The sequence below is a fragment of the Prionailurus bengalensis genome, chromosome E1 (assembly GCF_016509475.1).
Source record: "Prionailurus bengalensis isolate Pbe53 chromosome E1, Fcat_Pben_1.1_paternal_pri, whole genome shotgun sequence".
In the NCBI taxonomy this organism is placed as follows: domain Eukaryota; kingdom Metazoa; phylum Chordata; class Mammalia; order Carnivora; family Felidae; genus Prionailurus; species Prionailurus bengalensis.
Window position 1 is genome coordinate 49,131,090 of NC_057347.1, and position 17,029 is coordinate 49,148,118.

Sequence of the window (17,029 nt, forward strand, 5' to 3'; positions counted from 1 at the left end):
CAAACCCGCGGCCCCCGGCACGCGCCACCCGGGCAACCGCGGCCGCGTGACACGATGTCCAGCGGGGCCCCCCCGCCCCAGCTGCCCCGGGGGCGGCCCTTGAGGGGCCATCGGGGGGCCGGGGGACAGAAGGCGACCGTGGGGACTGACTTCGACGCCTCGTGACCCCTCGCCGACCGCCCCCACTCGCAGAGAGGGGGACCGCGACCCCTCATCCGACGTGGGCTCCGCGCCTGCGACACAGCCTCACGCTACGGGGCGTGGCGTGCGACGTGGGGGCGTGGCAGGGCGTGGAGCGCGCGCGAAGGGGCGTGGCGCTGCGGAGCGGTGCGTGGCGCGATGGGCGGGGCGTGGCGCCGGGTTGGTTGGGGGGGTGGGGCGGAAGGCGTGGCACGGCGAAGGGCGCGTCGTGCTGGCGCGCCGTAGCGGCCGAGGGAGGCGGGCGGTGTTTAGGCCCGGCCGGGTGAGGGTCGTGCGGTGGAAACGTCAGATCCGGGCCGTGGCCTCCCGGGCTGGGATCCTGGTTGGAGGGGACGGGGGACGGTCGCGGTGGGTGGGAAGGGATGAGGCTGTGGGCGAGGCCGCCGCGGCGGAAGCAGGGGAAGACAGCGGGGGCGGGGGCGTCTCCTGGGAGCGAGGCCTGGCCTCTGCGGAGGCTTCCTCCGGGGCGGGCGGAAAGTCGAAGCGAGAGTCCCCGGGGGATCCCCCCACCCCACCCCGGCCAGCGACCTGGTTGCGGTTGCTTTGGGGCCCAGCCCAAGGTGCGGGTTGCTATAGCAACCAGCTGGGGTAACCAACTTGTCCAGGTTTGTGCAGGATGTGCTGCTGGCTTTGGCACTCAGCACTGCAGGCCTCCAGCCCGCTGAAGCGATCCTATTCGGCCTCCCAAGGCTCCGGCCAGAGGAGACCTGGGAGGCCGGCCGAAGGCCGACCTTTCACACTGCCTTTTCAATATTAGGGTGAAGGCGCCCCGCACAGCACTTTCTCGGCCAGGCCCAAGCATGCCAGTCCTTGTAAGACACAGACTTCAATGGGAGCCTTCCTCCTTAAAGGTAGGTAGAATACAGAAGGGCACATTTTGTTTGGTATCTTGTCCTGTAGACGTGGAATTTCAGCCCAGTTGTGGAGCAGCGAGGACGAGCGTCTGCACATTTCGGAGCTTTGACAAGAGTGACCTCTGTTTGAGAATTTCTTCCACACTCTGGAACCCCAGGATTCTGGTGTCCAACCAGAACGGACGTTAGCTGAAAATTTCCCATCAGTTGTCAATCATTAAACTGGAAACATCCAGATAATTAGAAAATATGGGGGCGCCTGGGTGGCTCAGTCGGTTAAGCATCCAACTTCGGCTCAGGGCCTGATCTCACTCTCTGTGCGTTTGAGCCCGGCCTGGGGCTCTGTGCTGACAGCTCAGAGCCTGGAGTCTGCTTCAGATTCTGTGTCTCCCTCTCTCCGCCCATCCCCTGTTCACTCACTCTCTCTCTTTCTCAAAAATAAAGATTTTTAAAAATTTTTTAAAAATAAAAGCAAATATCATAGGTTCCAGACAGCGAAGTTTAATTTTTTTTTTCCTTTTCTAACTCAAAAAGCCTTGTGGTGAAGCAGCTGTTTGACACACTCAGAGGGAAGGATGACAGCTTTACAGAGGAACACGATGTGAATGGAAGAGACCTGTCATTGTGAGTCTGGCTTTTGATTAGTCACCTGGTGTCTTCCCCAGGGTGACATGACTTTGAGGCAGTACACTTCAGTCACTGAGATCTCTTAGGAGCCTGCAGTTAAATTACAGAAATGGGCAGGATTTACATCAGTTCTCTTTTTTGTGTGGTCTGGAACATCTCTGACTCACCTTGGAAAGGCTGAGTATTTTTCATGTGGCCCTGATGACTCAGTTTGTAATATTGTTGCCCAAATGACAGAAGGAAGTAGGCAATCAGGTCATTCTCTTATGGTTTTTATAACGGGAGCAGGTGCTTTAAGAGAAGAAGGGATGGATTTCATGATTTTTCTTTTCACTTTTTCAGAGCCTCTCCCCAGGAAATTGATTGGAAATGGGAGGGGGGAACCCGTTGTTTGGTGTGAATTAAAAAAAAAAAAGCAATCCGTTTTTCCATTCTAGGGAGAGATGATACATGCAGGTGGAGGGTAGGTACATTAAAGTCACCTGTAAGGATATGCATTGTATATTCGATTCCTTGTGCTTTTCTGGTAGATGGAAACAGTACGGCACTCTGAACATACACTAAAAACAGCTCTCATCTCGGAGAACCCAAGGCTTGTGTCACAGTATGAGAAGTTAGATGCCAGGGAAAGGCGTTTGCTGAACGAAGCCTTCAAGCCAGACCATGATCTCTTCGGACCCATTACCTTGCATTCGCAATCGGATTGGATCATCTCCCATCCTGAGGCTCCCCAAGACTTTGAACAGTTTTTCAGTGATCCTTACAGAAAGGCACCGTCTCCAGACAAACGCAGTATTTATATACAGTGCATTGGTGTGCATCGGTAACAGGCTGGATTTGTTTGGTTTGCAATGGGGCTGTCGCCAGGGACAGCCTGGGTTGCTGATATCATTTAAGTGGGCAGCTTTTATGATCTTTTTTTTAAAAAAAAACTTTTTTTTTAATGTTTATTTACTTTTTGAGAGAGAGAGGGGGCAGAGGCAGAGAGAGAGGGCGACACAGAATCCGAAGGAGGCTCCAGGCTCTGGGCTGTCAGCACAGAGCCCGATGCGGGGCTCGAACTCACGAACTGCAAGATCATGACCTGAGCCGAGGTCGGATGCTCAACCGACTGAGCCACCCAGGTGCCCCATGATCATTTCTGACATTCATCACAGTGGTGGAAGTGTTGTACCCAAATTGCCTTAAAAGAGGACATTTTGTTTCTAATTCATATTCACATCAATGCGTGATAGAGGTTTATTAAAGATTTAGAGTCCCATTTGCTTCTAATTTCAGATTTCTAATTAGAGACTGAGGTAAAGACTGAATGGTTTGGGGTGCCTGGGTGGCACGGTTGAGCGTCCAACTTCGGCTCAGGTCATGATCTCAGGGTCTGTGAGTTCAAGCCCCGCATCGGGCTCTGTGCTGACAGCTCAGAGCCTGGAGCCCGTTTCGGATTCTGTGTCTCCCTCTCTCTCTGACCCTCCCCCATTCATGCTCTGCCTCTCTCTGTCTCAAAAAAATAAATAAAGGTTAAAAAAAAAATTAAAAAAAAAAAAAGACTGCATGTTTCAATCATCTTCGAGTCTGACTTTACATGTTCTTCCACCTTACAGGCTCTCTAGGCAACACCAGAATTATCAGTGAAGAATATATTAAATGGCTCAAGGGTTACTGTGAAGCATTTTTCTACGGCTTAACAGTGAAACTCCTAGAACCAGTTCCTGTCTCTGCCACGAGGTGTTCCTTTAGAGTCAATGATAACACACAAAACCTACAAATTCACGCAGGTAAATTAAACAGCTTTACAATTTGAACTGAGTACAGGAGATCTATACATAGGTGTATATGGAGAGACATGTATGGATGTACGTATCTCACACACGCATCCCTTTTTAAATAGGGCACATCCTGAAGTTCTTAAAAAAGAAGAAACCTGAAGACGCCTTCTGTATTGTGGGAATAACGATGATTGATCTTTACCCAAGAGACTCCTGGAATTTTGTCTTTGGACAGGCCTCTTTGACAGATGGTACTCCTTTTGACATTATTGGTAGAAATAGCCTCAACTTGAGAATACTGGAAGATGTTGATAGAGGGAAAAAGTTCCAGCCAGTTATAATTTTGGTACTACAGGCTGTATGGTATTTCTGGAGCATCATGCTGCTGTGGGAAATGTGCTGTGGATAGATTCTGATGACCTGGGTCCCTGCCCTGCTCAGCCATTCACTACCTACGTGACCTTGAGGCCAATAATACCGATTTTTTTTAAATTTATTTATTTATTTTGTGGGGGAAGGAGCAGAGGGAGAGAGAGAATCCCCAGGAGACCCCACACTGTCAGCATAGGGCCTGATGTGGGGCTTGAACTCAGGAACCGTGAGATCGTGACCTGAGCCAGAGTCGAGAGCCGGAGGCTTAACTGACTAAGCCACCCAGGCGCCCCTGACAATACCTATTTCAGAGAGCCCTTTTGCGATGGGTTACCTAACAGTGCTGATACATAAACAGTGTGGATACATAAACTGTGTATATATGTCTGGCATATATATAAGGCATTCAGCACGGCAGACAGTAGGTGTCCGTAACTGGGTAGCAAGGTGAATGAAGTCCAGTAAGGATGTTTGAACTGTCATTAACGTAAGTGAAAGTCTTGCTAATTGCTTTTCAATTTTTAGTTCTCTCATACAGACAGGAAACTATAGGCTGATGTACAGGTGTATGCTTCTTATCCTGTGTCCCATGACGTCTTGTTATTTTATTTTTGTAAAAAAGTCGACTCCAGGTTTTGATTTAAGATGTGGTCACCTTGACTCCTCAGGGATTCTGCATGGTGATACTGGGGGCAGGAAAGGATCTGGAAGCAAATCCTATTTTTGCCCAATTTTTTTTCTTCTTCCCTTCTGTCCACTTCTTTCTTCCGCACCCCTCCCTTTTTGCTGTCATTTCTCTACCTTCGTCCCCTAGGATCTGACAAGTTGGAGGGGGACAGTCCAATGCACTAAGGGGAGTGGTTGTCTGTTAGCAATGTGGGGGTAGGGAATAGGTACCTGGGACTGTACCTGTGCTGAGTTCCAGTTTGTGGACTGTCTAGGTGTTCTCGGTCTTTAACAAATGTTTCTTTGTTAGGTATCTCCATCTCTGACACATTGATCGGGTGGGGGGGACCCAGGGCACCACAGAACCTGTTCTTCCCCCTTACTCCTTCATGGGGGTTTCTCCATTTACATTCCTATGGCGCCCCCTCCCCAGAGTCTCCAGGAGAGACTCTGGTCACTGCTGTCTTTCTGACTTTTGTATGAGCTGTCTTTCTATCGGAAGTAAATTTTTACGAGCTAAACTTTTATGTCCCCCTTTATTATTTACCTGACAGAGACAGAAACTTTAAAAATTTAGAACAATTTATCTGGACGTTGCCAGCTGATTCATCTTACGCATTTCAAGAGGGCAGGAGGCATTTTCCCAAAATGTTTCTACTTTAACCGACCCCCCCCCCCGCCCTCCCTTTAAAAAAAATTTTTTTTTAGTGTGTATTTATTGAGAGAAACAGAGACAGAGCACACATGTGTGCATGAGCGGGGGAGGGGGCAGAGAGAGAGACACACACACAATCCGGCAGGCTCCAGGCTCCAGGCTCCCAGCTGTCAGCACCAGAGCCTGACACAGGGCTCGAACTCACCAACAGGAGCCAGGAGCCGCCTGAGCCACCCAGGCAGCCCACCCCCACCCCCTTTGTAAGTAAGTTTCTTAACTGCTGCATGGCCTCAGAGAAGATACAGGCTTGCAGGACTGATCAGCCAGGCAGTGAGACAGTATCTTGCTACAAGTGACTGTTCTCTCCAAGTTTACGAAGATGGGGATTTTAAAACGGAGAAATATTTAATTACTAAAGAAAATAACCTTCCATTTGTAGGATTATCAGGAGGAATGTTCTCGCTAGAGGTGTTCTAATGAAATATGCTCACACTTCCTTGGCAAGAGGACAGAGGAGGTCAGCCGTGACATGAATAGATTTAGTGTTTTCTTAACTTTCAGAATGCGCTCTTTCTCTCTCTCTCTCTCTCTCTCTCTCTCTCTCTCTCTCTCTCTCAATATCAAATACGAGGCGACATTTTCCAAGGGTGGGGTGAGGAGCATTCTCTTTGGATCAGGTTGGATTGGACAAACTTACTGTGAATTCATTTCTTTGACCAAAAAAAAATCCTTATTACTTTCAAGTAACAACTGAAAGAGACAAATAAAAGTGATCATGTCAACAAGTGCCGTCATAAAGCCGTGCCCTTTAGAACGAGCTGTGCAGCAAAGCCTGTTCTCCACCTGTGCAGAGGTGGTTGCTACGAGCCTCAGGGTAACAGGAAGTCAGTTACGAGGGTGTTTATTCTGGTCACCCGACGGCAGCCACATAGTACAGTTGTGTTGTGAGCGAGGAAGGGCAGGAGGGGAGAGGGTCTGTCTCTAGGCGTGGTCTCGGGCATGGTCTCCGAGCATCAGGGCAGTCGCACGGCGGTTTTCCTCAGCCTGGTACCAGGGACATCCAGGAACTCTCCCCGACACACAGGACCTAGAGATCTGTTTATTGTGTTCTTTTTTTTTTTTTTTTTTTTTTGTAAGTTTATTTATTTATTTATTTTGAGACAGAGACAGAGAGAACACGAGCTGATAAGGGGCAGAGAGAGAAGGAGAGAGGATTCCAAGCAGGTTCCATGCTGTGAGCGCAGAGCCCGATGGGGGCTCGATCCCACAAACCGTGAGATCGTGAGCTGAGCCGAAGCCAAGAGTCACATGGTTAACCGGCTGAGCCACCCAACTGCCCACGTTTGTCGTGTTCTTAAAGAGTAAAGTTGGGGCGCCTGGGTGGCGCAGTCAGTTAAGCGTCCGACCCTTCGTTTCGGCTCAGGTCGTGATGTCACAGTCCGTGAGATCGAGCCACGCCTTGGGCTCTGTGCTGATGGTGTGGAGCCTGCTTGGGATTCCGTCTCTCCTCCTCTGCCTGCCCCTCCTCCACGTGCTCTGTCTCTGTTGCTCTAAAAAGAAATAAATTAACTTAAAAAAAAAATAAGAGTGAGGTCATGGGTGTGTGTTGCCCATTTTTCAACGTTCCTCTTGGAGTACTTGGTTTGGACTGTTCTGGGGGAAAAAAAAGACTTCTTCCGTGGGGAACAAAAACCTCTGGAACTCCCGATTTCTCGAGAATTTGAACCTCGAGCCCTTTGTGTTTTACAGGGAGGGCAGATTGGACAGCAGCGGCAGACTTGGGTAGGGAAACCCCGGGCCGACGGCCACCTCTGTCTTGGCAAACCTCAAGCGCATGAGACCGTGGGCACATGGGAGCGCAGACGAGACGCCCGGGCGGGCTCTCCTTGTTGGTTTGTCCTTCAGGAATCTTGCTCCCTTTCTCTTGCTGCTTGTCCTCCTTTTGTAGGTGTGGGGATATTCAGCTTTGCCAGGTATGGCAGTGATTTTTACAGCTCCCGCTACGAAGGCAGAGTGAGCAAGCTGCAGAAAGGATCCTCGAGCGACTATGCAGTTTTCGATAACTATTACACTCCTCAAGTGACCAGTGTTCTGCTGCTTCGTTCCTGCAAGGTGAGTTGTTGGAAAAAAAAAAAAATCCATGGGGCGCCTGGGTGGCGCAGTCGGTTAAGCGTCCGACTTCAGCCAGGTCACGATCTCGCGGTCCGTGAGTTCGAGCCCCGCGTCAGGCTCTGGGCTGATGGCTCAGAGCCTGGAGCCTGTTCCCGATTCTGTGTCTCCCTCTCTCTCTGCCCCTCCCCCGTTCATGCTCTGTCTCTCTCTGTCCCCAAAATAAATAAACGTTGAAAAAAAATATTAAAAAAAAAAATCCAACAGGAGTATTTTTTAAAGAGCTCTTCCCCCCTCCCATGTTTATTTATTTGTTTTTGAGAGAGAGACAGAGAGGCAGAGAGAGAGACAGAATCCCAAGCAGGCTCCACACTGCCAGCACAGAGCCCGATGAGAGGCTCGAACTCACCAAACTGTGAGATCGTGACTTGAGCCGAGATCAGGTCGGACGCTTAACCAACTGAGCCACGCAGGCGCCCCAGAGAGCTCTTAATTCCCTAAATTGTATGTCAGCAGTCCTTAAGGTAATATGATAAATGAATTTGTATCATTCGTATGCTTTTGATGGACATCGTGTTTGCCTGAAATTACCGATAAAAACAATTTAAATGGATACCTTGATAGTGACATTTACAGTATCTGTGCTGGCATTATGCCCTGTTAGTTATGTACAGCCTCAGTTATATACAGCCCCACATCCTCACCACTAGTTCAATTCCAGAAGTCTGGCATGAGTAAGTAACTGCCTCTTTGAACTTGTGGTCATCAAGTAAAGCCGCTCTTGGAGGGCCTCTGCTGGCAGGTGTCTTGAGAATGGCTTCCTCTTGGGCCCAGGCTACCTTCTACTGAGGTTAGCTCCACTGACAGCTCCTGATTAATCTCCCCAACTCGTGCTCTTTGGAGAGCCTGTTTCCTGATTTTTTCCCCTTTTCCTTAGCCGGAGACATAGGCATTTCCTGCAGCTGGGAAGTTCTGCCTTCATTCCTAGCCACCTCTTCAGGTTTGAGAGCTACACTGCCTGGAACGGTGTTTTCCGCGTGTGTACCCTGCATCAGCATCCGCTGGTGTGCTCGTTAACGTGGAGACGGGAGCCCCCTTCCTTCCAAACCTACGGACTCAGCATCCCTGGGAGAAAGGACCCAGAATCTGAATTGTAACAAGTGTCCCACTTGTCTGGAGCATGGCTCTCAGGCTGGGGTGATCTTGCCCCCCCGGGGACTTTTTGGCAATGTCTAGAGACGTTTCTGGTTGGCACAGTTGAGTAGAGGCTGTGGATGGTGCTAAGTATCCTACAGTGCCCAGGACTGCTGTTCTCCCCCCCCACCCCCCCCACACAAAGAATGATCCTACCCAATACGTCAGGGGTCTCAAGGCTGGGCAACCCGGCTGCAGGTATGCTTAAGAAATTAAGTCTAGGAAGGAAGGCAGTGTAAGTAGGGAAATGAAGGATTAAGTTTGGGGGCAGGTTGAAGTTTTGGTGATGATGGTAAGGGAGTTGCCTCCCCTCCCCTTGTTTCTTGGAAAAGCAAGAAAAAGAAGGAAGGGCTAACCCACTGATGATGGTGGCGCCATAAAGCTTTGATGTGAATGTCTTGCAGACTTTAACCCACGAGATCGGACACATATTTGGACTCCGACACTGCCAGTGGCTCGCATGCCTAATGCAGGGCTCCAACCACTTGGAAGAAGCCGACCGGCGCCCCCTCAACCTTTGCCCCATCTGTTTACGCAAGTTGCAGTGTGCCATTGGCTTCAACATAATAGAAAGATACAAAGTAAATGAGGGGAAGAACAAAAGGGGGAAGTGGTTATATAAGTAGCAAACTACCATTTTCTATTAGGCCCTTCTCTGGAACTATAATTTATCAGAGGAAATTAGTGCAAAGATAAGCAGGAAGCTGTGGTTACAAAAAAAGAAAACCCTGCAAAGAAATCTCATTAAAAACTGCCTTGCCCCTGCGAGCCTTACACTTGTTGAGTGAGAAATGGTGAAGGAGGGAATCTGTACTTCCCATTCCCTAAGGCCAGGAGAGCTTGACTTGTCGCAGAGCAGTAAACGTTGATGCGTGCGGCCGAGTTCGTTTCTGACAACGACATAAAATGCACAGAGATGGTTTCTCTTTCCAAATGTGGGACAGGGGTGTGCAACTCACTGGGAGGGGAGGATGGGTTTCTTTAAGGAGGAAGAGGGGAGGTACCGAATCTCAGGATGCGTGTGCGCGTACGTGTGTCCACACGTGCCCACGAACGTGTCCGTGGCCATCGCGGCACTCCTGGTGGGTGGGACCCTGCGTGCAAGTGGCTTTACGTACGTGCGTCCACCTGCGCCTCTGTGCACGCTTGCAGACGTGCCCGCTTCCGCATCGGGTTAAAAGCACGCGCCCGGTGCCCCGTGGGACATCTGGCGAGCGGAGGAAAGCCTACCCCTCCCGCCCAGCAAAAACCCGTGAGGGGTGTCTTCCTCTCTGGTCTGCACCCCCCCCCCCCCCGGCACACTCTGACCATCACTCGTAATCCTAGCGTGTGCGTTGGAGGTAAACGCTCTTTCACCCAGTGTTGTTTCGTGTGCACAAACATCTTTATCAAACGGAACATCTCCCTGGGGCGACTGAAGTCACTGATTGCGATAACGTGATTTTGAAGGCCGTGTTTTTCTCTAGCCTAAAACTGTCTTGCTCCGATTTGTTAAAATGTGCGTCTGGTTTGTGTTTTTCAAGGCGCTGGTGAGGTGGATCGAGGACGAGTCGGACAGCCCCGGAGTCAGTACGGAGCGCAGTCGTGAGGGTGCCGTGGATTTACCGAAACCCGTGGACGCCTTTAAGGAATGGAAAGAGTGGATAATAAAATGCCTTGCTGTTGTCCAAAAATAAGGACCTTCACATAGGAGTAATTAAAATAAACATTTGCAGACTCTGCTTTCATTTGGACGGAGTACTTCGTTAGAATAAACTGTTTACCGATTCTGCCCGGTGTCAGGTAACAGGATGGAACCTTCTTGAAAGCACCCGAACTTTGAAACGAGGCTTATTTTTTTAATGTTTATTTATTTTGAGAGAGAGAGAGACACTGTGTGCGAGTGGGGGAAAGGCAGGAAGAGAGAGAATCCCAAGCAGGCTGCTTGCGGTCAGCGTAGAGCCCGACACGGGACTCGAACTCACAAACCGTGAGATCATGAGGCAGACCTGAGCTGAGATCGAGAGCCGGACGCTGAAATGACTGAGCCACCCAGGCACCCCATTTTAGCATTGTGAATGATAGGAACTCTAAACTCCTCTGTCTTGATAGCCTGGCCTGTGGTTAGGGAGCACATCGTTTCCATTCTTCAAATATGCTTAGGTCTCGAGAGAGCCGGGACCAGCAGATAAGTAAGTAAATATTCTAAAAACTGCTGCCTGTGTCCTGAGAACGGATTTCCAAGGCACGTCATTTCCGGAGGCTGACACTTGGTTCGTTTCCTGGAGGAGCGACTCCCTCCTTTGCACCCAGGCCGGTCAGCCGCTCTCCTCGATCCCTTACCTGTGGCCTCTCCTTCCCAGACGGGGGCTGCCTGCTCTCCTTTCATTCTTTGCTGGTTGTCAGCTCGAGCCTCAAGGACGCAATGGCACACTTGGGTTTTCGGCAGCTTATCGGATGTGACCTCCTGGGGCACCTGGCTGGCTCAGTTAAGCGGCTTGGTTTGGGCTCATGATCTCAACGTTTGTGGGCTCCAGCCCTGTGTCGGGCTCCTCGCTGACAGTGCAGAGCCTGCTTGGGATAGTCTCTCTCTCTCTCTGACCCTCCCCTGCTCGAATTCTCTCTCGCGCAAAATAAATAAACATAAAATAGAATGTGACTTCTCACTAGTGACAAGTGGAGATAGTGGAACTTGTACTACAACAGACATAGGATTTGTGAGGGGTCTTGCGCATAATTTGCTACAACGGCCCTTAGGTTTGTGAGTGTTGCACTTTGCCTGTAGGCTCAGAGCAGGTGTCGGGTTTATTCCCACAATAGTGTCTCCCTCCCTTCTTTGCACTGGGAAGTGTTTACTTGAGTAGGGGGAGGCCGTGATGCGGTTACCTGTTGGCCCATGATGGCCTGCAGGGCTGGGACCGTCGGCTGGATTTCCTCAGTGGGGAACAGGTTGAAAACCACAGACTTGACACGTCTCCTCTGAGAGATCAATGTATCCTGGAAACCTAGAAATTACGTCAGATCATTTAACTGAATGCTGCTGAGGAGACTGCATTTCTCATGTTCCCATCTTAACCTCAAGGGTAACACTTCTGGGTAATTAAACATGTTGATCTTTCGACCCTAAATTTTTTCGCTGTTATTTACTATAGTGTGATTTAAAGCACATTTTATAACTGCATCAATGGTTTTCCTGGCTGCAATTCATTTTCTTACTTGATTAAAGCTCATAAGGTCATTTAGAAAATGGTGATTTATGTTGAAACTAATTGGAGAGTGGGGCGCCTGGGTGGCTCGGTTAGTTAAGCATCTGACTTCGGCTCAGGTCATGATCTCATGGTTTGTGGCCTCGAGCCCCACTTCGGGCTCTGCTGACAGCTCGGAGCCTGGAGCCTGCTTCAGGTTCTGTCTCTCTCTCTCTCTCTCTCTCTCAAGAATAAGACATTAAAAAAATTTTAAACTAATTGGAGAGAGAACGCTTGGTCATTCTAATATGAAAAGACAGTTAAAGGGAGCGTGGACTTTTACCGGTTGTTACGGGTTTTATTTCCTCCTTGAAAAATGTACTATTGTCCGGTCTGTTCAGTTTTCCTCTGTTTACCTACAAGGTCGGGACGGGTTTAGTGCTGTAGGTCAGCAAGAATTACAAACCTACAAATTCAGATTTGGCCAGGTGTGTCAGTTAGGGGTTGCAGTTATTTGGAGAAGATATAAAATCCATTTGTACCTACCTTGCACTGACCAGGAAAAAAGTCTTCTAGTAAAGAATCCAATCATTCAGTCCTTTAAAAGTTGGACAAATTTCATGTGACAGGGACTTATTCAGCAATCAATTAAGTGTATAGTATCGCATTGCACTTTAAAATTTTTTTTTAATTTATTTCTTTTTGAGACAGAGAGAGACAGAGCATGAACAGGGGAGGGGCAGAGAGAGAGGGAGACACGGAATCGGAAGCAGGCTCCAGGCTCTGAGCTGTCAGCCCAGAGCCCGACGCGGGGCTCGAACTCACGGACCCCGAGATCATGACCTGAGCCGATGTCGGACGCCTAACGGACCAAGCCACCCAGGCGCTCCCGCATTGTACTTTTAGACGGTTTCCTAGCGTTAAATTCAAAAATAGAATTTGTTGACTGCAACGAAATTGTACGTACGAATAAATCTTGTTTTGCGAAATGATCTGCACTCAGTAACACACACAAATCCAGAGAGTTTGCTTTGCCAATGCCGAACGAACAAGGTAAGAGTAAAGAGAATGCATTTGTTCGCCGTCTAAACGCAGTTCTAGAAATCAGTGCATCTGAAATGCTGTTCACGTTGTCGCCTGAGTGACTAGCAGTCTCTCTGGTCAGGAGAAGGATTAAGTGTCGACAGGTGAGTCCGGAAAGCCTTGTAACGGTGACGGCTGGACAGAAGAACGTGGCCTCGTCCGGCCGGTCCTCTGGAGCCCGCGGGCCCCCGGGCTGGAGCCGCGTCTCCTTTCCGCACCCCGGGGTGCCGCGCCGGGTGGCTGGGGGGGCGCAGGTGGTGGCCGCGGGCCGCGACGGCGCTGCACCCCCCGCCCCTCCCCCGAGGCGGCGCTGTTCCGTCCGCAACCCGAACGGCGGCGCCGTTCCACCCCGTAACCCCCCGGCGGCGCTGTCCGGTTCCCCGACCCGCGCGGCGCCCCGCCCCGCCCCGCCCCGCCCCGCCGCCGCGAGCTCGCGCGGCGCGTCCCCGACCCGCGCCCCCGGCCGTCCCCGCGCGCCCCCGGCCCGCAGCGAAGCCTCCTGGGAGTGGGGGCGCAGCAGCCGCGGGAAGGCCGGCGGATCGGCGCGGCGGGCGGCGGCGGAGACGTGAGTGCGAGCGAGCGAGCGAGCGAGCGGGCTCGGGGGCGCGTGTGCGCGGCGCCGGCGCTCGGAGGCCGCGTGGGCGCCCCTCGCGCGGTTCTGGGGACCGGCGAGAGCGGCACCGTCCAGTGCGCGTCGGGCGCGGCCCCCGGGTGTCACCTTGCCGTGCCTGGGAGGCACGTGAGCACGTGCACAAGGGGGCACGTGGACTGAGGTTGGAGCGCACAGTTTAGCCCAGTGCATCCCCGATATTACCGTTGCAACCCGTCCTCGGTGTGAAAAAGAACATTCTCTTCTCGTCCTGGGTGGCCGCATCTCCGCCCCGGAGGCCACGCTGCACGTGCTCCCCGGGGCTCCGCGCGGCTCGGGGCTCGTGGCTGTAGATTAGGGCGGGTTTCTGCGCAAAGACGCCCCTGCGAGGCGGCACCAGGAGGAACGAAGGGGAAAGGCAGTTTCAGGGGAAGCGTCGCGCGGGTCTTCCGGGGTGTGAACACTGCTGAGGGCCTTCGCATTCGGTATTGACCGGCCCGCAGGTCTGGCTGTTCCCTTCCGTGGCATTGGTTTTGGTTTTGGTCGTTCACCCCCTCCCGTTACCAAGGGCCTGGTATGGCCTTTAAATGTGCTTTTATGCTTGGAATGCGGAATCGTCAAGTGTTAGTAATAACGTGCATGCTGCTCAGTTCACACGTGATGAAACAAAGCCGCAGTAGCTAAGTAAACTTGTGCACGGTAGCACCCGTGGCAAAGACAAAACGGGTCCAGATCTCCCTCATTTCGAATTCTGCTTTGTTTTCCTTCTGCCGCATGACCTCGTAAGAAGTAAAATACCACAAGCCAGAAACCTAACCGATTTTTCCCCCAGATTGTTTATAGAAGGGGTTGTAAAAGATTAAACTTTCTTTCAACCCCTTTTCTATTTGAGTGGGGCCATCTGGGGTTGCTCAAAGTCAGAGAAATCAGTCCGTGCACTTTGTGTTAGCACCAAAAAAAAAAAAAAAAAAAGAGATTCAGTATCCAGAAAAGCCCTTGCTCCCGAGGAGGCATTTAAAAACAAAAACAAAAACAAAAAAAGTCATCATAAAAAAAAAAAAGTCTACTGGAAAATAGGTTAAGTTAAAACAAAATCTGCTCCAGCAGTATTGTGAAAACTCAGGCTTCCATCGGCCTACCTACCCTCCTGGTAATTTCTTCCCACTGTTTAGTCTCCCAGGACCTACGTTTTTTCCCTTAAGCTGATTCACCCTTGTAGAGCTCCTCCTGCTGGACCATTGGAGACTTAGCTCTTGGGCCACTAGGTTTGGATCCCAGGGCTTTCAGTGTCCCAGGGCCACCCAGCTTCTTTGCAGCGACACCAGACTGTCTTGAGCTGTAATTGTCAATAGATGGCTTTTTTTTTTTCCCCCTTGAAAAAGCCAGTGGGGGGAAATGAAAGAAAGAAAAAGCCGATGCAAAAGGAAGAACTCATTTGTTCGTTCAACAGTATTTTGGGAGCCCCACCTACCACCATGCCAAGCCCTACTCAAAGCCTTGGGAATCGAGCAGCGCACAAAACACCTGCTACCATCATGTACCAAGGGAGGAGACATAGTGAATGAGGGAAAACAAATACTTTTATAACTTTTTTTTCAGGGTAAAGAGTAGAAACAAGGACTGTGTTGGGTAGGATGGTCAGGAATGCCTCCGCAGGAACGCTTGGAGGAGGCCAAATTGAAGGGTGTGCCAGGGAAAGGGAACAATTGATTGTAAGGTAAGAGGCTGGTGTTTTCAAGGAACAGTTCGAAGGCCAGTCCTAGAGTAGCAGGAGCAAGGGAGGAAACAGTAGCAGCAGGCAGTGCATGAAGAACCCATTGTTGAGGATTTAAGGTTTTTAAATGTGATCGTGTCTGATTTGTGCCTTGAAACACAGATTATTATTTCTTTTTTTTTTTTCTTCAACGTTTTTTATTTCTTTTTGGGACAGAGAGAGACAGAGCATGAACGGGGGAGGGGCAGAGAGAGAGAGGGAGACACAGCATCGGAAACAGGCTCCAGGCTCCGAGCCGTCAGCCCAGAGCCCGACGCGGGGCTCGAACTCCCGGACCGCGAGATCGTGACCTGAGCTGAAGTCGGACGCTTAACCGACTGTGCCACCCAGGCGCCCCACAAATTATTATTTCTGATTATTGTGGGGCACCTGGGTGACTCAGTCGGTTGAGCGTCAGACTCTTGATTTTGGCTCAGGTCGTGATCCCAGGGTCGTGGGATCGAGCCCCGCATTGAGCTCAGTGCTGAGTGTGGGGCCTGCTTGGGATTCTTTCTCTCTGTCTCTCTCTCTCTCTCTCTCTGTCTCTCTCTCTCTCTCCCTCCCCTGCCCCCTTCTTCCCTCCTTTCCTCTGCCCCCCCCCCCACTCCCATGCACTCTCAAAAAAAGAAAAAAGGTATTGTAAGGCTTCTATATGGAAATTTAAAGCAGGAAAATTAAAGCAAAAGTGGAATTGGGCAAACCAGCTAGAAGATTATTGCAGTAATCCAGCTAAGATGCTGTTGGCTTAGATCAGGGGTCCTGGTAGAGTTGGCAAAAGCAGGTTCTGGCTATATTTAGAAAGTAAAGCCAATAGGATTTGGGGAGGAGCAGGTTTGGGGAGGAGGGTCGGGGGTTCCACTGAGGACACGTGAAGGTGCAAATGCCTGGTTGGTATCAGGTGCTGTCACACAGGCGTGCGTGAGTCTGGACCTCAGCTGCAAAGGCAGATCTTAGGACAGGAGTTGTCGGTGTTGGGAAGGAACTTACGGCTTTGGTTGAATTCTAGGGGTGATGTTGCTAGGATAGTTGACCGGCTTTTCTTTTCTTGAGTTGCTGGAAAGGTCTATAAAGAATATAAATACGTGGCCACAACGTGTATCTTCTCTGCATACATAATATTCGCTGAACTCTATTGAAAAGCCTTTACAGATAAAGTGTTCTGGGATATCACTTTTGCTCTCCATTTTTCCCTCTAGGAAATCCATAGTCACTGAAGTAATTTTGGTTTGGATGTGAGAGTTTCTTTTCCAGGAAAAGCCAAGTTACTTGAACTTGTCACTTTTCTGGTTTTGCACCCTCAGGGAGTCCTTACAAAAGCCGAACACCAGGGGGAGCTAGTGTCCTTACTTATACAAAGGCTGGCCCACCTGTCGGGAGATTGTAGCCCTCATTTATTTGATTTATTTGATTAACATGTGCATGTGTAACATGTACACCAAAAACAAGGACAGCTTCTCTTTTCTCCATGCAACTGCTGCTTATAGGATTGACCTTTTAGCACAGAACATGTCGGAATTGTCTTTAAATTGGTCGTTTCAAGCAATGCTCATAACCAAAGGCAATAGTATCTGAACTTTGAATCCCTATTAGTGAGTCTGATATCTGGGAGCTTTTTACAATAAGCATTCGTGATTATATCTGATTTAGGATATTTGAGAAAGAGTACAAAAATCTAAATGTAATGTAAATACCTCTGGGTGATTTGAATGGATAGCAGGCCATGGGAGCCCGGACTTAGGATCTATATTTTCTCTTCTGTTTCCGTATCAGCAGGCATTAAGCCAAAGGAAAGGCAAATAAATGCACAAAGGCTACATTACACATTATGGAAGTACAAAACTGATACCTTTGTTTAAAGGTTTGGAGCCACTGTATCCATTAAGGATACATTTGGAAGGATACATTAGGGATGCATTTGTCTGAAAAGAGACATGATCTTCATTCATTTTTACCTCTGAAATGATTTTACTTTTGGGGAGGGAAGCAGTCTTCATTTATA

The 17,029-nt window shown here is 50.0% G+C and overlaps 1 protein-coding gene across 5 annotated transcripts; it reads left to right on the top strand.

The window, feature by feature from the left end:
* The first annotated feature begins 363 nt into the window (after positions 1 to 363).
* On the top strand, positions 364 to 11,548 carry AMZ2 (archaelysin family metallopeptidase 2). Of its 5 annotated transcripts, none has more exons than XM_043585092.1 (9): positions 364 to 463; positions 959 to 1,052; positions 1,590 to 1,679; positions 2,213 to 2,495; positions 3,281 to 3,454; positions 3,568 to 3,696; positions 7,087 to 7,250; positions 8,846 to 9,022; positions 9,965 to 11,548. In XM_043585092.1, exons 4-9 carry the CDS (start codon positions 2,213 to 2,215, stop codon positions 10,115 to 10,117), a joined length of 1,080 nt encoding a protein of 359 aa, XP_043441027.1. In that variant the 5' UTR covers positions 364 to 463; positions 959 to 1,052; positions 1,590 to 1,679; the 3' UTR covers positions 10,118 to 11,548. The 5 variants fall into 5 exon arrangements, with proteins under 5 accessions (XP_043441027.1, XP_043441023.1, XP_043441026.1 ...); XM_043585088.1 differs by having other exon boundaries at positions 413 to 523; XM_043585091.1 differs by lacking the exon at positions 364 to 463 and adding an exon at positions 478 to 549.
* The last annotated feature ends 5,481 nt before the right edge of the window (positions 11,549 to 17,029 follow it).

Coding starts and splice junctions, on each gene's coding strand:
- AMZ2 (XM_043585092.1), top strand. CDS start 2,213: ATGGAAACAGTACGGCACTCTGAACATACACTAAAAACAGCTCTCATC. Junction 2,496..3,280: donor TATTTATATACAGTGCATTG/GTGTGCATCGGT, acceptor TCCACCTTACAG/GCTCTCTAGGCAACACCAGA. Junction 7,251..8,845: donor TGCTGCTTCGTTCCTGCAAG/GTGAGTTGTTGG, acceptor AATGTCTTGCAG/ACTTTAACCCACGAGATCGG.